The 23,480-nt window shown below is 41.6% G+C and overlaps 2 protein-coding genes across 2 annotated transcripts in view; one reads left to right on the forward strand and one right to left on the reverse strand.

The window, feature by feature from the left end:
• Window positions 1-23,480, forward strand: part of TMEM8B (transmembrane protein 8B) — a 131,803-nt gene that overhangs the window by 102,530 nt on the left and 5,793 nt on the right. The window lies entirely within an intron of this gene.
• LOC132491947 (olfactory receptor 13C7-like) lies at window positions 12,551-13,510 on the reverse strand. Its single transcript, XM_060101027.1, has one exon. It carries the CDS (start codon window positions 13,508-13,510, stop codon window positions 12,551-12,553), a length of 960 nt encoding a protein of 319 aa, XP_059957010.1.

Here is a 23,480-nt window from a genome sequence, read left to right on the forward strand (position 1 = left end):
AACTTCTTAGCCAGAGGTAACTAAGAAATGTTTTTCCTTTGTCCTTTTATGCTATATTTCATTCTTGTGTAATATTCTGGCTCTCTGACCCCATCCTTGGGTTCCGTACAAGCAACTAGCTTATAGGGAGACCTATATGCCTTTGTGTAGAGGATTTCTAGTCTCTTAGTTGCAATCGCTCAGACGCTAAATTCAGAATCCTCATTGATAATATTTCTCTAGCTCCTTCTTTTTTTTTTTTTAAAGAAGATGTTGGGGGTAGGAGTTTATTAATTAATTTATTTATTTTTGCTGTGTTGCGTCTTCATTTCTGTGCGAGGGCTGTCTCTAGTTGTGGCAAGCGGGGGCCACTCTTCATCGCAGTGTGTGGACCTCTCACTATTGTGGCCTGTCTTGTTGCAGAGCACAGGCTCCAGACGCGCAGGCTCAGTAGTTGTGGCACACGGGCCTAGTTGCTCCGCGGCATGTGGGATCCTCCCAGACCAGGGCTGGAACCCGTGTCCCCTGCATTAGCAGGCAGATTCTCAACCACTGCGCCACCAGGGAAGCCCTCTAGCTCCTTCTTAATTACAATGGGTGTGTGTGTAGGAGTGGGGGCGTGGTGGAAGATGAGTGGTAAGTATTAAGGAGCATCTACTCTGTGCTACATTCTTTGAAACACCCCAAGAAGATACTGTCATTCAAGGTCTATAGATGAAGTAACCAAAGCTCAGAGGAGTGGAAGATTTTCTCTCTGGGGTTGAATGACAGATTGGGATTGAATGATTTTCTCTCTGGGGTTGGATTGCAGGCTCCAATTCTGAGTTCTTTCCACCAAATAGTTGCCTTGATGTCTTGGTGCACAGATTTTTGAAAGCTCCTGTCTCTCCATTACCAGCTTTATATATTCTCTGATCCATCTCTTTGTTCAGCATACCTTTGCTTCACTCATGGTGGAAGAGTTTATGTCAGATGTGTTGTCAGGCGGATCAGCTCCTGCCCTGAATTGAATCCAGTGTTTCTCAACCTCAGCACTATTGACATTTGGGACTGGATAATTCTTTGTTGTGAGGGGCTGTCCTGTGCATTGTAGGATGTTTAGCAGTAGCATCTCTGGCCTCCACCCACCAGTTGCTAGTAGCACCTACTCCCTGAGTTGTAACAGCTAAAAATGTCTCCAGACATTGCTAAATGTTTCTGGGAGGAGAGGGGTGTGCAGAGTTGCACCCAGCAGAGAGCCAGGAGACCTCCCTCATTATGCAATCCCGGGTTTCAATGTATGTCCTGTGCAAGCCTATTACCCTCCCCCCAGTCCCTCAGCGCATGAGGATGTTTCTGTTTGCTCGAGGCAGGTCCAGTCTGTGTGCCCCGCCATGAACTTCTGCCCCAACTTACCTCACATTCCTCCCAGTGTCTCTCCCAGCTCTTCCAGGAAATGAAAAGTAAACATTATGGTCAGTGTCACAAACAAAATTTGATAGTGACAAGGACATGCTGTGCTGACAGAAGCCAAGGAAAGTGGCTTCTGTTAGAGAAGCCATCGTGTCCACTCCCAGCAGACAAATCTGTGCACACAGAAAGTCGTGCCCATGAACAATGCGGTGTGGGCGTGAGTGATACACAAGATTTGACCTAACTGAGAGCTGCATCCATGGAAATCTTAGTGCCTGTCACATAGGAGATGCTGAATAAAAGTTGGTTGAACTGAACAGCTAGGAAGACCTTGCACACCAAGACCGGAGCTGTGGGACCTGCCCCTGCCCATGACATGGGTATTCTCTGTGGCTTGAGCAAGTCCCTTCTCCTCCTGAGGTCTCAGTTTCCCCATGTGCATCCTGAGAAGGCTGAATCAGGTGCTTCCCTGGGCATCCCAACTCTGTTGTGGACTATCCCGTGCTGGGAGCAGTCTTTGGTAAAGGTGGCTGCCCACTCCTTTGGGTGTGGTGTGTGTGCATGTGTGTGTGTATGTGTGTGTAGGGGAGATAAAGTAGGGCTGTGTCAGGCCTTGGAGGGGACTCAGGTTGGAAGAAAACAAAGAGCTCTGGCTCATATAGCCCAGTGAGAGGAGGGAGAGGAGGCCAGCAGGGAGAGGAACGGAAGCTTTCACCTTTGTGGGGCTGTACGTGCAGGTGTGGCTCCTTGGCTTGTCCTGAGGACCTGGCCTGGCTAGTGGTCCCACCTCTACCTGTCTCTGGAGCCAGCAGGTAGCTGAGGAGTGGAGGCAGCTCAGTGTAGTCAAAAAGCCCCTTATATGTTCATACAGCCTTTCTGAGGAGCTGTTTGCCTAGAAAAAGTAAAAACCTGAAAAACCTGCATACCCATCACCTTAGCAATTCCATCTCTGGGAAATAATTCTACAGAATCAATGAGAGCAGAGGGCCAATGTCTCACAGTAAAGGCTTTTACGTAGCAATATTTGCAAGTGAAAATAGGAAACAAAATAACTGTCCACCAAGAAATGCCTAAGTAAATTATGCCACTTCATATAATGGAACATAAATTATGTATATTTAATATATAATTAAGGTTATATTTGTGATTTTTTACACCAGAATATTATTCCACTATAATGGTAAATGAAAAGGGAGAATACAAAATTTTACACACTGTTATGATCTCAATTAGGTAAATGATATGTGTGGATTAAAGTTACTGGAAGGAAATTATAGCAAAATCAGTAGGGGAGGGATTCCTCTTTGTACCTCTTCAGTATTACCCCATTTTCTATTAATACAATGGGCACAAGTTACTTGGTATTCAGGGGGAAAATATCTAAGTAATTATGAAAGGAAAGTGAGGAAAACAGAAAGAATTAGCCATAGACTGGAAACCAGATGGACCAGGCTCAGGTCTGCTGACCCTCTGACCCTGAGGAAGACCATTCTTCTGAGAAATCTCTGCAGGAGGGGGATGACGGGAATCCCATCGGCCTCCCTCCCTGGGTTCCTGTGAGGAGGGAGCAGCAAGGGCAGGGCAGGGGCTTGGAAAGTGGTGAGCCCTGGAGAGCATGATGGACGGCCTGGCACTTTCTCTCAGCTGCTCCTCCCTGCTCCAGCATCAGCTGCGGGAAGGTTTCTCAGAGCAGAGGCAGGGGAGGGGAAAGTACATCTTTGGGAAATGCTCTGCAGAAGGCATGGCCAACCACCTCTGTCCCCGTCACAGCCCAGCTCTCCCCACCTGTGTCCTGCTTGTGGCCGCCTCTCTGAGTCTCCTGATCCCAGACACAATTCTCAACTCCTCACTGCACCCCAGGACCAGACCCTAGATGCCAGGGAAAGACCCAGACACTCCCCTGCCTGACTTCCTTTACCTCTGAGACCCTCTTTCTTCTTTTTCCCCCTGAATCCTTGTGGGAACTTTAGGCTCTGGTGGGTGTTTCTCTCATGTCCCTCCCAGCTGTGTTGGCTGAGCCCTGGGTATTTCAGTTACAGACTCTTCCTGTACAGGACCTGTCATCCTTGTCTGAGGCTGAGGAATCCCAAGGGTCCATTTTCCCCAGCAGTGAAGGGAGTCCTGAAGCTGCAGCCGTGGACTCCTACAGGGACCCTGCTAGTCCCAGAAGCAATTTAAACTTTGGAATGTTGAGTGTGCACAGGGTGCTGGAGCTCAGCATACTTGGGGGCTCCACATCCCCGCCGTCCGTTGCAGTTAGAGGCAGTGACCGGGACATGGCCAACTGGAGATGGAGAGGCGGGCACAGCAGATGCCGGCTTCCTCCTGAGCCTTCCCCAGGGTCTCAGAGAAGCCAGTGCTCGCTTTAGGGGCCAAGCACACCTTGTCCCCAAGGTGAAGGCCTAGACACCCAGAATGGGGAGGCAGACAGATATCTAACAGCAGCAGCTGCTGCAGAATTAACTACATTCACTGAGCTCCCCCATGTGCCCGTCACTGTGACAAACACTTTACACACATTATGTAAGTTCAGTAAAATCCAGCAATGCATGTATGTTAAGTATCTACTTCCAGTCTTCCCTGGGAGGTTGTATTTATTATCGCCCTATTTTTTTATTTGAGGGAACAGACTTTAAAAAGTTAAGCGATTTACCAAAGACCACATCTTGTGAACAGCAGAGATGGGATTTCAATCTCAATACATCTAATTCTCTTTATCATTATTGATATCACCATCATCATCATCATCATCATCATCATCATCATCATCATCATCATCATGATTATCATCACTGTTATTTAGTAAGTATTACTTGTACTTGGAACAAAATTTATAAGGTATAGAAGGTATAATAAAATTAAGCCTCTGTCTCCAGTCACCCAGTTCTTCTCCCTCGAGGCAAACAATATTAGCAATTTCTTATATGCTTTTTCTTCAGTGGTGTTCTATGCATATTGTTAAGTAAGAAAGGCAAGATAGTAAGACATTGTGTATTTGTGCTAAATTTGTCTCCAAAATAAAGTTAGCACAAATACACACTATCTTACTGTCTTGCTTTTCCTCACTTAGCAATATACCTTGGAGATATATACCTTGAAGAAAACATATGTAGTACTGCTTCATTCTTTTAAATGTCTGTATATATTCCATTGTAAATATAGATAATCATTTAATTAACCAGTCTGATATTGAAGGACATTTAGATTTTTCAGTCCTTTCCAATCTTATGCTGTTACAATCAGTGCTACAACAAACATCCTTGCATATTTATAATTTAGCACATGTGGTAAAAATATATGTTTTATGTACATTTGTAATTTTTATAGATATTGCCAAATTTACAGGGTCTTATCAGTATATGAGAATGTCTGTTTTCCCATACTCTGTCAACATAATATGTTGGTCTTGAGACTTTTTGGTCTTTGCCAAACTGATAGTTGAGAAGTGACATCTCATTGCAGTATTTAAAACTTTTGGTATTTAAAATAATTTAAAATGTGAAATATAGCACATATATGTAAATGCATATGAAAGTATATAAAACACATATTTTAAATTTAAAGAATAATAAAGCAATTGCCACCTAATTTAAGGAGTAGAACATTGCCACATTGCCAGTACCTTGAAATCTTCCTGGGTATTCCTTCCCACTCCCAGCCCTCTCTCTCTCTCCCCTCCCAGAGATAATCACACTCCTTACTTTTGTTATAATAATTTCCTTGCTTTTCTTGAATTTTATCACCTATGGATGCATCTTTAAACAATGTAGTTTAAGTTTTCCTCTTTCTGAACTCTAAAAATCAAATCACTTGTAGGTGTTCTTTTTGACTTGTTTCTTCATTCAATATTATGTTTGCGAGATTCATTCATATTTATAAGTATAGTTAAATTCATTAGTTTGTATTGCTATAGTCCATTATATGACTGTAGCACAGCTTATTTACACGTTCTATTTTGATGGATAATTGGGTTGCTTCCCAACTGAATGCTGCTATAAATATTTTATACTTTTCTCCTGGTACACATATGTCTTCCCAATTGTCCTAGTTGTGTTTATAGCACATCCTTTCTCCACCAGTCTGCAGTACCATCTCTGTCATATATCAAGTCTCCCAACATAAATGGATCTACTTCTCGGATCTCTATTCTTTTCCATTGTTTCGTCTATTCCTGTGTCAATGCTACACTGCCCTAATAAATATTGCTTTATTGTATGTTTTGATTTCCTGTAGGGTAAACCCCTTTATTCCCCCCCTCCAGTACTTCTAATACCTCATGCCTGTTCTTGGTTTTTTGTTCTTTCATATAAATTATTGAACCAGCTTCTTAAATTCTGGGGATTAAAAATTTGGGATTACACTGAATATATAGAGATCAATTGTGGGAGAATTAACATCTCTATAATACTGAATTTTCCTACCCATGAATGAGAAGTATTTCTCTCTTTAATATCATTCAAAACATTTTATAATTTATAATTGTATGCATAAAAGTCTTGGAGCTGTTTTACTAGATTTACCCCTGTGTGGTGGTATTTATATCTTAATATATAAATATCTATATTTACATTTCTTGATATCTTTAAAAATATTTCATAATCCGCTGCTGGAATATAGAAATGCAATTGGGTTTTTTTTAAACATTGATTTTGTCTAGGAATCTTGCTGAACTCTTTTAAATACTTATATCTCTAAATTATTTTAGATTTCCTATATAGTAGGTAATAATAATATCTGTGAATGATGACAGTTTGTTTTTCTTCCTTCAAAAACGTTAGACTTGGGGCTTCCCTGGTGGCGCAGTGGTTGAGAGTCTGCCTGCCAATGCAGGGGACACGGGTTCGTGCCCCGGTCCGGGAAGATCCCACATGCCGTGGAGCGGCTGGGCCCGTGAGCCATGGCCGCTGAGCCTGCGTGTCTGGAGCCTGTGCTCTGCAATGGGAGAGGCCACAACAGTGAGAGGCCCACATACCACAAAAAAAAAAAAAAAAAAAAGTTAGACTTGTAGTCTTTTTTTCTTGTCGTGCCTCACTGGCTGGGGCTTCCAGTTCAGTGCTGAAAGTTTTTATCATGAATGAGTGTTATTTTTTCAAAAGCTTCTTCCGTTTCACTTGATATAATCATGTGATTTTTTTCCTATTTAGCCTATCAATATGGTAGATGAATTGACTGATCTTTGAATATTGAACCAGCCTTGTATTCCTGGGAGGAGGGGATCCTCCTTACTGCTGGGTGGGGAGTGGGAATTTCAGCTCCCTACTAGGGCTCTGCTGATTCCCTTCTGCCTGGCAGAGGCAGGACTGCCTAATACTACTCCCACGATCTCCACTGACACTGTGGGAAGGGGTGGCCTCATTAGCACAGGCACAAGTCCTGACCGTCCTTTAGGCCCCCTCTGATACCACCCAAGTGGGAAGGAGAAGGAGCTTCCCACGTGGTCTCCACTGACACTGTGGGTTGGGGTGGGGACTTGTTACTGCCCAACAGATATAAATATCCCACCTCCCTATCCAGCCTCCTCTGATACCACATTGACAGGGTAGTGGTTGGGTTGCCTTGTCATGGCCTGGTAAGAATGGAAGTCTAGGCTGTCTGCTCAGCCTTTGCTGGTGGAGTGAGGGTGTTGTTGTTTTTTTTTCCTGAGGTGTCTGGCTGGAGTAGAGTGGTTATTGTCAAGACATTTAATTTTTTAAATTAATTAATTAATTAATTTTTGGCTGTGTTAGGTCTTCGTTGCTGCGCGTGGGCTTCCTCTAGTTGCGACGAGTGGCGAACAGGGGCTACTCTTTGTTGCGGTGCATGGGCTGTAGGCGTGAGGGCTTCAGTAGTTGCGGTGCATGGGCTCAGTAGTTGTGGTGCATGGGCTTAGTTGCTCTGAGGCATGTGGGATCTTCCCGGACCAGGGCTTGAACCCGTGTCCCCTGCCTTGGCAGGCGGATTCTTAACCACTGAGCCACCAGGGAAGTCCCAGGACATGGAGTTTTATCAAACACTTTCTACATCTATTGAGATGATCATTTGGTTTTTCTTCTTTAATTTATTAATGTGGTAAATTTTTAATGTTCACCCTATCCATGCTTTTTTGGGATGAATGCAACTTTCTCACAGTGTATTATCTTCTAAGTGTATTACTATATTTGTTTTATTGATTTTTTGTAATTTAGCATTTTGGCATCAATGTTCAGGGAGAGTGCAGGCCTGAAAAGAGTTTATTCCTTCTATTTTATTTGAAAAAGAGCCTGGAATTTGACCAAGACTAGTTTTCCGTTTTTTGTATCTCAATTGGGAATTATCTACCATGTAATATAAATATAAGATTGCAGCTGGAGTATGCAGTGGTCAGCAAGAGAGGGTGACTATGTAAAGATGCTTTTACTTTGGGCTTTGTAATTGTCAGGACTTTGTAAGTTTCTAGGTAGAAAACTTACTCCAACCAGCATAATCCCAATACAAACTTTAATGCTCATACAACTGAGAAGTTCAAGGGTGGATTCAGTCTCAAGCACAGCTGGAATTAGGGACTCACCATGTCATTAGGACTCTCTGTCCCTTCATCTGGTTCTTATCTCTACTTGTCTTTTCCTGGCTTCATTTTTAGCAGACTTTCTCACGTGCTATGGAAGAAAGCTGTCAGCAGCCTAATCCACATTTTTCTATTTGAGTCTCCAGATGAGAACTGAGTCCTGGCCAACACCTTAGACTGCAGCCTTGCAGAGGACTTGCTTGAATTCCTAACTCACAGAAATGGCAAGATTATAAATGTGTATTGTCTGAAGCTACCAAGTGGTGATCTGCTATGCAGCATAGAAAGCTAATACAGGACCCCTTTCTTCTTGCTCCAGTTGAAATATGCTGGGGAATGGTTCTGATTAGTTTGACCTAGGTCACATGCTTTCCCTTAGACTGATTGCTGTGGCCAAGTGTTGGTGTAGTACAATTGGCAGCCCCACTAGAATCACATGAAATGAGTGAGAGGGCAGTTTCCTCCCCAAACAATAGATGCACAGTGAAGATGTAAGTGACCTCTGTGACGGCATCCTTAGGAACTCCAACAATACTGTGACTTACATGTGCTTCTAGCAGAGGTCGTAAATTGCAACCCATAGCCAAAAACGGCTGAGGAACAAATTTTGTTTGGTCCTCATAATACTTATATTGTTGAAGAATTACGGGAAGCACTTAACTCTGCAAACACCAGAGATAAATGTAGAGCCTGCAGCAAAGGGAGCAGCTCTTTGCATTCCCTCCCCACCCCCTTCCTGCATTCCTATCTGGCAGCAGTTGGCTGGAGCTGAGGAGGAAGAGGCAGTTAGCTCCTGCTTTCCCACCTGGTTCTTCCACCAGGACCTGGTCCTGGTCCTTTCCCACCTGGTCGTGTCCACAGGGGACACGTTCCCTCTCCGGCATCTGAAATGCTCTGATTCCTTAAATGCTCTGATTCCTTAAATGCAGTTTGGGTGATTACATTCTGGACACGTTGTCTGTGATCATCTGTGATGTTTGATTTGGTCATATTTTGTGATAACCTTCATTAGATACTATACTCTCTTGAAGGTTTTAGGGATCATCCTAAATTGAGAGAAGTGGTCACCAGTAGTAATCAGGTAGAAATTAATTTGCACATACGACTCCATTTGTCAGTGGTCTGGTTTAAACTCTTTGGTTACCTTCAAAACAAGGGCTGGAGTAAAGACTGCTTTTCTTTGCTTCTGAGAACCTTTGATGAGTGAGCCTTTGTGTTTGCCTCCAAACCCGGGGCTTGGACCTTTTCCCAACAAATAGGATGGACCTGCTCTAGGGATGGGAAAATGGATGGAGCATGGGTCATCCCAACCTGTTAGAAAGGGGGAAAAAGGCTTTGAATGAGGGCACTTGGAGGATACTCTAGACTGCCCTGAAGTTTACATTCAGGGCTTTTCCTCCCTCCAAAATGAAAACATCTTTTTTTTTTTTTTTTTTTTTTTTTTTTTTTTTTTTTTTTTGCGGTACGCGGGCCTCTCACTGTTGTGGCCTCTCCTGCCGCGGAGTACAGGCTCCAGACGCGCAGGCCCAGCGGCCATGGCTCACAGGCCCAGCCGCTCTGCGGCATGTGGGATCCTCCCGGACCGGGCACGAACCTGTGTCCCCTGCATCGGCTGGTGGACTCTCAACCACTGTGCCACCAGGGAAGCCCAAAACATCTTTTTAAAATATCTTCTGTTAATGCGTGACCATTGTAAATATATGATGTACTCAAACTTCTTTATGTATTTTCCCTAGGTATTTTAAAATTGTGACTGGGGTGAATTATATACAACCCCCCTACTGTACTTTCTTACTAGTTGTAGTAGTTTTGCACTTGATTAAACTTTTTTCCTCAGTAAACAACATCTGTTTACTTACTGAATAGTTTTCTTCTTTTCTATATTTTGTTCCTTATTTATTTTTCTGATCTGGTTTAATTAGCTAGAATGATGCAGACATCGAGAGCAGAGGTCCTAATCCAGACATACATTGTAGGCATGTCACTGGTATTCTGCCATCAAGTATGCTGTTTGCTGTTGTTCTTCATGTCAAGGATGGTTTCTTCTATTCAAGTCCACTACTTTAAAAAGTCAGAAATAGATGCTAGATTTTACCAAATGACTTCTCAACATTTGTGGATGGGATTACTTTTTTTCTTATTTAATCTGTTAACAAAATGGTTGCAGTAATAGATCTCCTAATGTTCCTAATGTTAGAAACCTTGAAATTCCTAAAAAAAAACCCACTGGGTAATGTGTATTATTTGTTTACTGTACAGTGATTTATATCTACTCAGGTTCAATAAATGAGTTTTTTCATTTGATGAACTTTCTTTGTTCTTTCATAATCCTCTGACTCTTTCAAAGAAAGAATTCTAATACTTGTCTACTGGTATTGACTCGTAAATTTTCAACAATCATGTTAAGACTTTTGTTGCATTTCAGTATCAATGCAATGGATTGTATTTCTAAGAACCCCTTCCCACCATATCCTTTGTAAGATGAGACCTTCAGTGGCTTTTGCTTCTCTTTCTCCATTTCCCAGCTTGATGAAGTCATCTAGAATTGTAACTGGAGCTCCATCATTGCTTTCTTGTCACCGTTTACCTCAACATGATTGCTAATAATTCCTTCATATATTAGTCTTTGCAAATTTGGTATAAGAATTGACTAGACTTCATTGGTCTTATGCATTTCATCATTCTCCACTGTCTCTTCTATGGCATATCCATCACATCCTTTCATTTATTTATTTTTAACTGTTTGTTGGGAGAATGTTATAAATAAATTTTTTTCCAGGAAGGGATTGCAGGGGTATGTGCTTTCTGTGTTTACACATGACAGCAAGTGTCTTTTTAACCCTCGTATCTGTGCAATGATGAGGGGTATGTAGAACTCGGGACTCACAGCCCATTTCCCTCAGAACCTAATAAACCTTGTTCCACTGATGTCTACATTTAGGGCTGCAGAACAGCTGGCCAATGGCAGTCAGATTCTCATTCCTTCTTAGGAAATGTGCTTTTCTTCTGTGTAAAAGTCTATAGAACTATTTTGGTATATATAGGAACCAAAACTTATCCTTGAATAGTTATCCTAGGTAGGTGTGTCTTTTGCTACAATTCTTATCTGGTGATTAATGAACATTTTGTGAACAAAATATCTAAAACTTCTATTCAGTGAAATGTGTTTTTTTCTCTTTAGTTATTATTTGTCTTTTGTCTGCTCTGTTTTCTCTTCATGTTTTCCATGATGGATCCCCCTGGTCTATCTCCCATGCCTCTCATCTTTTCTCAAATAACTTAAATCTCTTTGTTTTTCTCTCTGAAGTCTAGGAGAGGAATTTAAGTTATTTTTAATTTTAAAGTTCATTTAAAAAAATTGTGCTCTCTACTTTTAAATACTTTCTACTGAATTTTATTTGATCCAGTAAGTGGAATCTTTCCCCTAAGAAAAAGTTCTTATTTCCCAGTTATCTTTTCTCCTAGCTTCTTTTTTCATAGATTTCTCTTATTTTATTGATTCACTAACCTTTTGAATTCTGCTGAGAAAACCAATGAGAATTTTCTTTAATGCTTTCACCATCTTCCTGCAATAACTCTTTTTCAGCAAAGGCTGATTGTTTCAATTGTTTGTTTCCTCTCTATTGGATTAAAAATTGATATCAACTGTCAGAGGTTTTCTATTCTGCTCATTCTTTAACTAGACTTCTAGATTAATTGCTCTAGGGAGCTGCCTTGGAGCTCCTCACCAGTCATGTAGGTGATTCTTAGATGTCTCCTCCTCCCTCTGAGCATCACCTCCTCTCCCTCTGACTACCGTGTGGCTTTGGGGTTTCTTAGGTAGAAAAGCAAGCGATAGTCACCCCTTGGCTGCACACTCGGTCAAGCCAGGTCAGGTGGTTAATAGAATTCATTTGATTCTCCTCGATACCTCTCAGTTTTGACATTACTCTGATGACCCTTGGAGGCCAAGGATATCTAGGGAGAGAACCCAGGGATGAATAACATTTTCAAAAAAGGGAAAAGAAAAAAGGCCTGAACCTTTGACCTTTGTATCAGTTTCGCCACACCTTACTCTCCTCTCTGCTCCAAAGATGTAAATGATTTTCTGGTGGGGGACTTGGTTAAGGACAAGAGAAAGAGGTTAATTTTGAAGACACAGGAAGAGAACGATTCAAGAAACAGTTTTAAGAATTTAAATGACAATAAGGAGAAAGAGGCAACGAGGATAAGGATAAAAAATATTACTGTTATTTAATAATGGAGTAGGAAGAGTTGACATAGGTGACATAAAAATAAGAACCCTTTCAAATATATTCAAAGGGCGAGCCAAGGAGTAATTGAATTATGGTCCTACAGACGAGAGCTTTTCATGAGTTAAACAATAAATCTTGAAGAGTTACTTTTCCTTGACATCAGTTTCTTTAGTATGCATCACAGATATAGAGAACTGTAAGGCTTGATCAGCAGAAATATACTTTTGTAGAATCACCTATAGAATGAGGGGAAAATTCACATTAAATGCTTTCTGTTTGCACAAAGCTCTTGGGTGTAATGAGATTCTGTGTAATTAGATTTACCTACGTAAACTTGCATGAAGTTAGCCCTTCATCTTAACCTCCGAGACCCTCAGGTGAGAGAAACCAGGGAACAGGAACCATCAGGACCCCTCCAGCATCACTGGGTGAAGCGTTTCCGAGTTACCAGGTTCCTCACAGCGGCCTTCGCCTCCTTATTACTCAGGCTGTAGATGATGGGGTTGAGCACCGGGGTCACCACTCCATAGAAGAGGGAGGTGAGCTTGTCTGCAAAATCCTGTTTGTCTGCCCCCAGGGGGTCCTTGGATTTAGACTTCCCATACATGAAGAGGATGGTCCTATAGAAGATGACCACAGCTGTTCGGTGGGCAGAGCAGGTGGAGAAGGTCTTTTTCCTCCCCTCAGCTGAGGGGATCTTCAAAATGGTAGCGATGATGAACACGTAGGAGAAAAAGATGAACAGAACTGGGATGTCCAGGAAGACCACATTGGCCACCACCATACTGATTATATTGATGGAGATGTCAGCATAGGCCAACTTCAGGGCAGCCAGGATCTCACAGGTGAAGTGGTTGATGACATTGTCCCCACAGAAGGGTAGTTGCATTGCTAGGGATGTCTGCATCATGACAGTGGTGCTTCCAGCTGCCCAGGAGCTGGCAGCCATGGGCACATAGGCAGCCTTGCTCATGACCTCAGAGTACCTCAGGGGGTTGCAGATGGCCATATGGTGATCAAACGCCATCATGCCCAGAGGCACACACTCCGTGGCCGCCATGGCAAAGGAGAGGAACATCTGCACAGCACATGCTGAGAAGGGGATGGTTTTCCTGGGGGTCAGGAAGCTGTCAAGAATGAGGGGGACTGAGGAGGTTGTGTAGCAGATGTCCAGGAAGGAGAGGTTCCTCAGGAAGAAGTACATGGGCTTGTGTAGGCGGAAGTCAAGGATGGTCACCAGGATGAGGACCTCATTGCCCAGCAGGGTCACCAGGTACATGAGCAGGATGAGCACAAAGAACGTTTTCTCCAGCCTTGAGTGGGCTGAGAGGCCCAGGAGAATGAACCCCACCAGGGGGGAGGTCCAGTTAGACCTGTCCATGGTGCCTCTGCTCTGTCACCTGCAGGAACTCAAAAAGCCCACTTCATGATTCTCTGATGCCTAAAGTAGCCAGAAAATCAGTGAGGAAACTGGTCCTGCTGAGCAGCTAGACAACAGCTCTAGAAATCTGGTGGGTTCTTTGTGTTGTTCTAAGTAAAATAGAGAGAAATTGATGAAAATCTACTTTGTGATATTTGTCTGCCCATAGAGGTGTTTGACATGTCACCAGATTGGATTGAATTTTTCTAATCATAATCAAGATTGATATCACACATTTACATCAAGTTATACCATGTGTGGCCAATTAATTTTAATCAATTTTGTGAGAAGTGTTAACATTCCCTTTGTGTGATTTCCCCTGCTTTGGGGTATAGGACTGGTAGAAATAACTGATCTTCTTCATCCTCAATTCCTGGCCATTCCTCTCCAAGTGCTATTCGATATTACCTTCCTCTTCTTTCATAGTTCTCTCTCTTACAATCCCCAGGCCCCTGGGATATTCATTCCTTTTATTCCTTCACTCACCTGCCAAACTCCGTGGAAGAATTTTCCCAAAGAGCTGGCCTTTGCCAACTACTCAGTGCCTGGGAATCATTAAGTCCCTTTTCCTCTTTGGACATCTGGCTCCCTAATACTCACTCTGGAATGGATTATTTTTAAAGGTTTTTCATCCCAGGGACTAAGTGATCTCACAAATTTCTTGTTCTTGGACTTTCTGTCACACCACTAAGATGTCCTTTTCCTTCAAGATCCCCACATGCCACTTAGTCAAAAGGAATGAAGCCAGGAATGGGGCTGGGCCCTCAAAAGTTTATATATATATATATATATATATATATATATATATATATACATATATATATATATATATATATATAATTTTTTTAAGTGTTCTCTTACCTTTTTTGTAAATAGATCGATAAAGAAAATCACTTTTCTTTGGGCTGGGAATAGTCTAGAGGCCTAAAATAGCCAATCTGGTCTGAAAGTAGCAGCCATTTCTTGTCTTTGTTCTGTGTTTCAGAAAAATCCACAAAGGACCATACATTGCATTTATGAAGCCATTTAAATCCCACCCTGCTATTGGTATTACTCTAGTCCCTGAAGTGATTTAAAGTTTAGAAATTGAAGTGACAAAATTTAGAAACTTTATACATCTGAGATTATGTCCCCAAGATCCAATTACTCTGAAGTCCCTCCAGAAATACTTTCTTCCCCCTCCCTCCCTTTGTATCCATCCTGCTGAGCTACTGGAAAGCGTTAGAGAAGAAGGGTCATTCTGGTCTTGCCAGAATTAACATGAACCCCCAATCAATTAGAACTCTCAGCAGAGCCCACAATAGATCTGGGAGAATGTGAAACCCACTGCACAGGACAAATCCTTGTAGCACCCCTGGCATTTCAAATTCAGGATCTCAGGGCTGGAAAGAAGCAAGTGACCTAGAAGTTTCCCTCTTGTCTGTGTCCCACTAAATAGATTCTGAGTGCCTACCATAAGCCAGGCTTTCACAGGGTATTGGGAGAGTCATAAATGAATCTGGTCCTGGCTCCTGCCATGAGAATTTCACAGGTACCGCAGCTGTGGGCTGCTGTAAAAGATCAGTTGTAAAAAAGGTCAGTTGATCACAGAAGTGATGACCTTTTGCTTGAAGTCTTTCTTAGGTGCATGTGTTTTATCCTTTCCAGAGAATAAATTTTTTGCTGGGGTAGGTAAGGGACAGTCGACCAATGTCACGGAATGAGGGAGGGGGTATAGGAACTCTGTTTCTTCTATGTTTTTTTGCCTCATCCTCCTTATTTTAGCAGCACCCCCCTTCATCCCTGGTCCCAGAGGGACCTGGTACAGCGAGTCCTCTGTGCTGTAGGTCTGGTTGTGTCTCAGCTCTCCTAGGTTCTGGCTTAGGATTTGACTCGATCAGATCTGCTGTGGAAATGGCCACTAGTCCATTCACTTTCCAGCCTTCAAAATGTTATCACTGTGATGTCTCCCTTCTTCTCCTTAACCTTGTTGATTTTGTCCATTAAAAACAAAAATTAAACAAAACAAAATCATACTACTGTAGTTTTTGTGGGTTTCAGGAAGGAGCAAAATCAGATTCATGTGTTCAGCCCTCCTTTATGCCTCAGTCCTGATTCCACACAGTTTCTAACACCCTCTATTATTTTCTTATTTATATTAGTCATTGTTTCTTGTCTGTTTCTCTCCTGATAGAATGTAAACAAGTTTCACAGAGACAGAGATTTTTTTTTTCCTGCATTGTTCGCAGATGTATCCTATGTATAAAAACTGTACCTGGCTCACAGTAGGCACTCAATGAATAGTTGCTGAATGAATTAATAAGTAAATTTGTGACCTACCCTTGTTTTCTTCTTTGCCTCATGTTAGCTCTTCTTTTTTATATTTTATTTTATCTCTATCCCATCTTTTTAATTTCTATTTTTTAATAAATTTATTTATTTTTATTTATTTATTATTTTTGGCTGTGTTGGGTCTTCATTGCTGCACGCAGGCTTTCTCTAGTTGCGGCGAGCGGGGGCTACTCTTTGTTGTGGTGTGCATGCTTCTCTTGTGGAGCATGGGCTCTAGAGCACGGGCTTCAGTAGATGCGGCGTTTGGGCTCAGTAGTTGTGGCTCGTGAGCTCTAGTGCACAGGCTCAGTAGTTGTGGCACACGGGCTTAGTTGCTCCGCAGCACGTGGGATCTTCCCGGAGCAGGGTTTGAACCCGTGTCCCCTGCATTGGCAGGCAGATTCTTAACTACTGTGTCACCAGGGAAACCCTTTAATTTCTATTTTTATAAGCATTTTATAATGTACATAACATATTTGTACATAACATCTATACATTTATAAATGAATAAACAAACATACAGTGTAAATTGTAAGAAAACATGACTTTAAGACCTAGGAGACCATTGACCCCCTGTGACTCAGCTTCAGCTCCCACAGGCCAGGCCTCTCCTCACTACCCGCTTTCTTTGTGTTACTCTGGTTTCTCCTTCCTGTCCTTCCTTCCTTACACCAGCTGCTGACTCTGTCCTGGTGTTTTGAGTTCAAGCTCCTAAGAGACAGAACTAAGGGGTTTGGTTACTCATCATCCAGTATCAGCCACCAGACAGCCCATATGCTGACTGCCCCTGAGACAGGGGTCTACTGGTCAGTCAGGTGAGTCCTGTGGCCAGGGCACCTCGTGGTACAGAGCATGGAAACAATGTAAGGGACCTCCTCAGAAGGAGACTGTGATACTTCCTGGAATGAAGCAGCGAATCAGGCAAATATTGTTTAGACGATCCAGCGTTCAGACATGAGAAATTATACACTTACTTCTCCCCTGAGTGCTTGCTGCATGAGTGGGCTCCCCTCCATGAAGGGGCAGTGCTTTGGCCCCTCTCCCTTCCACCCCTTCCCTTCTCCCTCTTCAGGGAAGTTCTGTCTCTCTGACCTTTATAGCACCTGATTCCAGCCCTGGTATTATCTCAAAATGGTGGTGGTTCTTTTCCACCTTTACAGAGAATGTGCTGTTACTCATGACTCCCAACAGAATCTCAAAGTGTTTCGAGCAGGGATCTGGTTACAGACCTTATGAATTTCGTGGGGTGTCACGTCCACATTTGTCCTTAGAAAGCCACAATAAACAGATGCTTCCCAGGAAATGCTGGGGTTGGTGGAGTTCAGACTACCCCTTTGGTCCAATTATCTATGGCAAACTCACATTTACACACATACACACAAATACACTTGTAGAAAGGAGATTTCTGACACACAAAGCTTTGTCTTGGCCAATTAAAACCCAGTATCCCCTTGGCTGGTCTGTCTGAGCCTTCCCTAGACAATGAGGAATAATGAGGAGAAGCATTTTCTGCAATACCTCAAATTTCAATGCCCTGAGACCCTACACACTGAGTTAGTAAGAAGCCTAACCCTGGGCTACTCAGTGTGACAGAGGGCAGCGTCGGCATCACCTGGGAACTTGTTAATGCAGATTCCTGGGCCTTTCCCGGGACCTACTAAATCAATCTCTGTGGGTGGGGCCCAGCAGCCTGCACATGCACCTATATGTGTGTGCGTGTGTGCCTATGTGTTTCCAGTCTGTGTTTTAACAATTCCTCTAGGTGATTCTGATGCATGCTACTGTCTGAGAAGCACTGGTCTATCTAGACTTTTCCTAGGATTGGGGTCCCAGTTATTCCTTCTAAGGAATCCAAGAGGAAGGAGGGTGTTTTTTTATGCAGGATCAGAACAGCTGCCTGTAATTCCTCTGATCTGGAGACAACTGCTCTTCCAGTCCTTGCTTGCCCCTAACTCTTGACTTTTGACCCTTGACTGTCCACACTCCTGCTGACCTCCTCTGGGTCACTGGTCTCTGTGGCCTTACTCTCTCCTCTGCCAGCAGCGAACCTCATTCCTATCCTCAGAATCCACTTGCTCAGAGGTTTCTCATGACAGAGTGGATGGGTCCCTAGTGGCCCAGAGGTCAAGGAAACCATGTAGATATTATGAATTTGCATTTCAGGGGGCCCCCAACAATCTTCCATGGCAGTACAGTTAGACTTGTATCTACAGACAGCAGAGCAGTGCGAGCATCTCCAGGGTTCCAGCCACTCTCCCTAAGTGATGGATAAGTTGATGAGACTCCAGTTCAGACATTTCCCCCATCTCTAGCTGGAAGTTCCTCAAACACACTATACTCCAAAATGAATTCATCTTCTCCCCCAAAACCAACAACTTGGTTGATATTCTCCACTTTGGTGGTGTCACCATCACCCACCCATCATTTGAGCTAGAAATATTGATTCTATCCTCTTTCCCCCTGCTATATCCAACCAAAATCTCCTATTGTATTTTGTACTTACCAAACCTTTCTTGAATCTCCCCATCTTCACCACTCAATCACTCAAGTCAATGTTCATCTTTGTTTGCCTGAAGTGCTTCCCTGTCTCTTTACTTTTTATTATTATTATTTTTATTAGTTTCTGCTTTATAACAAAGTGAATCAGTCATACATATACATCTGTTCCCCCATCTCTTCCCTCTTGCGTCTCCCTCCCTCCCACCCTCCCTATCCCACCCCTCCAGGCGGTCACAAAGCACCGAGCTGATCTCCCTGTGCTATGCGGCTGCTTCCCACTATCTATCTACCTTACGTTTGGTACTGTATATATGTCCATGCCTCTCTTTCGCTTTGTCACAGCTTACCCTTCCCCCTCCCCATATCCTCAAGTCCATTCTCAAGTAGGTCTGTGTCTTTATTCCTGTTTTACCCCTAGGTTCTTCATGACATTTTTTTTCTTAAATTCCATATATATGTGTTAGCATACGGTATTTGTCTTTCTCTTTCTGACTTACTTCACTCTGTATGACAGACTCTAGGTCTATCCACCTCATTACAAATAGCTCAGTTTCGTTTCTTTTTATGGCTGAGTAATATTCCATTGTATATATGTGCCACATCTTCTTTATCCATTCATCGGATGATGGACACTTAGGTTGTTTCCATCTCCGGGCTATTGTGAATAGAGCTGCAATGAACATTTTGGTACATGTCTCTTTTTGAATTATGGTTTTCTCAGGGTATATGCCTAGTAGTGGGATTGCTGGGTCATATGGTAGTTCTATTTTTAGTTTTTTAAGGAACCTCCATACTGTTCTCCATAGTGGCTGTACCAATTCACATTCCCACCAGCAGTGCAAGAGTGTTCCCTTTTCTCCACACCCTCTCCAGCATTTATTGTTTCTAGATTTCTTGATGATGGCCATTCTGACTGGTGTAAGATGATACCTCATTGTAGTTTTGATTTGCATTTCTCTAATGATTAATGATGTTGAGCATTCTTTCATGTGTTTGTTGGCAGTCTGTATATCTTCTTTGGAGAAATGCCTATTTAAGTCTTCTGCCCATTTTTGGATTGGGTTGTTTGTTTTTTTGCTATTGAGCTGCATGAGCTGCTTATAAATTTTGGAGATTAATCCTTTGTCAGTTGCTTCATTTGCAAATATTTTCTCCCATTCTGAGGGTTGTCTTTTGGTCTTGTTTATGGTTTCCTTTGCTGTGCAAAAGCTTTGAAGTTTCATTAGGTCCCATTTGTTTATCTTTGTTTTTATTTCCATTTCTCTAGGAGGTGGGTCCAAAAGGATCTTGCTGTGATTTATGTCATAGAGTGTTCTGCCTATGTTTTCCTCTAAGAGTTTTATAGTGTCTGGCCTTACATTTAGGTCTTTAATCCATTTTGAGCTTATTTTTGTGGATGGTGTTAGGGAATGATCTAATCTCATACTTTTACATGTCCCTGTCCAGTTTTCTCAGCACCACTTATCGAAGAGGCTGTCCTTTCTCCACTGTACATTCCTGCCTCCTTTATCAAAGATAAGTTGACCATATGTGCGTGGGTTTATCTCTGGGCTTTCTATCCTGTTCCATTGATCTATCTTTCTGTTTTTGTGCCAGTACCACACTGTCTTGATTACTGTAGCTTTGTAGTATAGTCTGAAGTCAGGGAGCCTGATTCCTCCAGCTCCATTTTTCGTTCTCAAGATTGCTTTGGCTATTCGGGGTCTTTTGTTTTTCCAAACAAATTTTGAAATTTTTTGTTCTAGTTCTGTGAAAAATGCCAGTGGTAGTTTGATAGGGATTGCATTGAATCTGTAGATTGCTTTGGGTAGTAGAGTCATTTTCACAATATTGATTCTTCCAATCCAGGAGCATGGTACATCTCTCCATCTATTTGTATCATCTTTAATTTCTTTCATCAGTGTCTTATAATTTTCTGCATACAGGTCTTTTGTCTCCTTAGGTAGGTTTATTCCTAGATATTTTATTCTTTTTGTTGCAGTGATAAATGGGAGTGTTTTCTTGATTTCACTTTCAGATTTTTCATCATTAGTGTACAGGAATGCCAGAGATTTCTGTGCATTAATTTTGTATCCTGCTACTTTACCAAATTCATTGATTAGCTCTAGTAGTTTTCTGGTAGCATCTTTAGGATTCTCTATGTATAGTATCATGTCATCTGCAAACAGTGACAGCTTTACTTCTTCTTTTCCAATTTGGATTCCTTTTATTTCCTTTTCTTCTCTGATTGCTGTAGCTAAAACTTCCAAAACTAGGTTGAATAAGAGTGATGAGAGTGGGCAGCCTTGTCTTATTCCTGATCTTAGTGGAAATGGTTTCAGTTTTTCACCATTGAGGACGATGTTGGCTGTGGGTTTGTCATATATGGCCTTTATTATGTTGAGGAAAGTTCCCTCTATGCCTACTTTCTGCAGGGTTTTTATCATAAATGGGTGTTGAATTTTGTCGAAAGCTTTCTCTGCATCTATTGAGATAATCATATGGTTTTTCTCCTTCAATTTGTTAATATGGTGTATCACATTGATTGATTTGTGTATATTGAAGAATCCTTGCATTCCTGGAATAAACCCCACTTGATCATGGTGTATGATCCTTTTAATGTGCTGTTGGATTCTGTTTGCTAGTATTTTGTTGAGGATTTTTGCATCTATGTTCATCAGTGATATTGGCCTGTAGTTTTCTTTCTTTGTGACATCCTTGCCTGGTTTTGGTATCAAGGTGATGGTGGCCTCGTAGAATGAGATTGGGAGTGCTCCTCCCTCTGCTATATTTTGGAAGAGTTTGAGAAGGATGGGTGTTAGCTCTTCTCTAAATGTTTGATAGAATTCGCCTATGAAGCCATCTGGTCCTGGGCTTTTGTTTGTTGGAAGATTTTTAATCACAGTTTCAATTTCAGTGCTTGTGATTGGTCTATTCATATTTTCTATTTCTTCCTGATTCAGTCTTGGCAGGTTGTGCATTTCTAAGAATTTGTCCATTTCTTCCAGGTTGTCCATTTTATTGGCATAGAGTTGCTTGTAGTAATCTCTCATGATCTTTTGTATTTCTGCAGTGTCAGTTGTTACTTCTCCTTTTTCATTTCTAATTCTATTGATTTGAGTCTTCTCCCTTTTTTTCTTGATGAGTCTGGCTAATGGTTTATCAATTTTGTTTATCTTCTCAAAGAACCAGCTTTTAGTTTTATTGATCTTTGCTATTGTTTCCTTCATTTCTTTTTCATTTATTTCTGATCTGATCTTTATGATTTCTTTCCTTCTGCTCACTTTGGGGGTTTTTTTGTTCTTCTTTCTCTAATTGCTTTAGGTGCAGGGTCTGGTTGTTTACTCGAGATGTTTCCTGTTTCTTCAGGTGGGATTGTATTGCTATAAACTTCCCCCTTAGAACTGCTTTTGCTGCGTCCCATAGGTTTTGGGTCGTCGTGTCTCCATTGTCATTTGTTTCTAGGTATTTTTTTATTTTCTCTTTGATTTCTTCAGTGATCACTTCGTTATTGAGTAGTGTATTGTTTAGCCTCCATGTGTTTGTATTTTTTACAGATCTTTTCCTGTAATTGATGTCTAGTCTCATAGCATTGTGGTCGGAAAAGATACTTGATACAATTTCAATTTTCTTAAATTTACCAAGGCTTGATTTGTGACCCAAGATATGATCTATCCTGGAGAATGTTCCATGAGCACTTGAGAAAAATGTGTATTCTGTTGTTTTTGGATGGAATGTCCTATAAATATCAGTTAAGTCCATCTTGTTTAATGTATCATTTAAAGCTTGTGTTTCCTTATTTATTTTCATTTTGAATGATCTGTCCATTGGTGAAAGTGGGGTGTTAAAGTCCCCTACTATGAGTGTGTTACTGTCGATTTCCCCTTTTATGGCTGTTAGTATTTGCCTTATGTATTGAGGTGCTCCTATGTTGGGTGCATAAATATTTATAATTGTTATATCTTCTTCTTGGATCGATCCCTTTATCATTATGTAGTGTCCTTCCTTTGTCTCTTCTAATAGTCTTTATTTTAAAGTCTATTTTGTCTGATAAAAGAATTGCTACTTCAGCTTTCTTTTGATTTCCATTTGCATGGAATATCTTTTTCCATCCCCTTACTTTCAGTCTGTATGTGTCTCTAGGTCTGAAGTGGGTCTCTTGTAGACAGCATATATATGGGTCTTGTTTTTGTATCCATTCAGCCAATCTGTGTCTTTTGGTGGGAGCATTTAGTCTGTTTACATTTAAGGTAATTATTGATATGTATGTTCCTATTCCCATTTCCTTAATTGTTTTGGGTTCGTTATTGTAGGTATTTTCCTTCTGTTGTGTCTCTTGCCTAGAGAAGTTCCTTTAGCATTTGTTGTAAAGCTGGTTTGGTGGTGCTGAACTCTCTCAGTTTTTGCTTGTCTGTAAACGTTTTAATTTCTCCTCAAATCTGAATGAGATCCTTGCTGGGTAGAGTAGTCTTGGTTGCAGGTTTTTCTCCTTCATCACTTTAATTATGTCCTGCCACTCCCTTCTGGCTTGTAGAGTTTCTGCTGAGAGATCAGCTGTTAACCTGATGGGGATTCCCTTGTGTGTTATTTGTTGTTTTTCCCTTGCTGCTTTTAATATGATTTCTTTGTGTTTAATTTTTGACAGTTTGATTAATATGTGTCTTGGCGTATTTCTCCTTGGATTTATTCTGTATGGGACTCTCTGTGCCTCCTGGACTTGATTAACTATTTCCTTTCCTATATTAGGGAAGTTTTCAACTATAATCTCTCCAAATATTTTCTCAGTCCCTTTCTTTTTCTCTTCTTCTTCTGGAACCCCTATAATTTGAATGTTGGTGCGTTTAATGTTGTCCCAGAGGTCTCTGAGACTGTCCTCTGTTCTTTTCATTCTTTTTTCTTTATTTTGCTCTGCATCAGTTATTTCCACTATTTTATCTTCCACCTCACTTATCCGTTCTTCTGCCTCAGTTATTCTGCTATTGATCCCATCTAGAGTATTTTTCATTTCATTTATTGTGTTTTTAATCGATGCTTGATTCATCTTTAGTTCTTCTAGGTCCTTGTTAACTGTTTCTTGCATTTTGTCTATTCTATTTCCAAGATTTTGGATCTTGGAAATAGAATCTTGGATCATCTTTACTAT

The sequence above is a fragment of the Mesoplodon densirostris genome, chromosome 6, assembly GCF_025265405.1.
Source record: "Mesoplodon densirostris isolate mMesDen1 chromosome 6, mMesDen1 primary haplotype, whole genome shotgun sequence".
Lineage (NCBI taxonomy): Eukaryota > Metazoa > Chordata > Mammalia > Artiodactyla > Ziphiidae > Mesoplodon > Mesoplodon densirostris.

Coding starts and splice junctions, on each gene's coding strand:
- LOC132491947 (XM_060101027.1), bottom strand. CDS start 13,510: ATGGACAGGTCTAACTGGACCTCCCCCCTGGTGGGGTTCATTCTCCTG.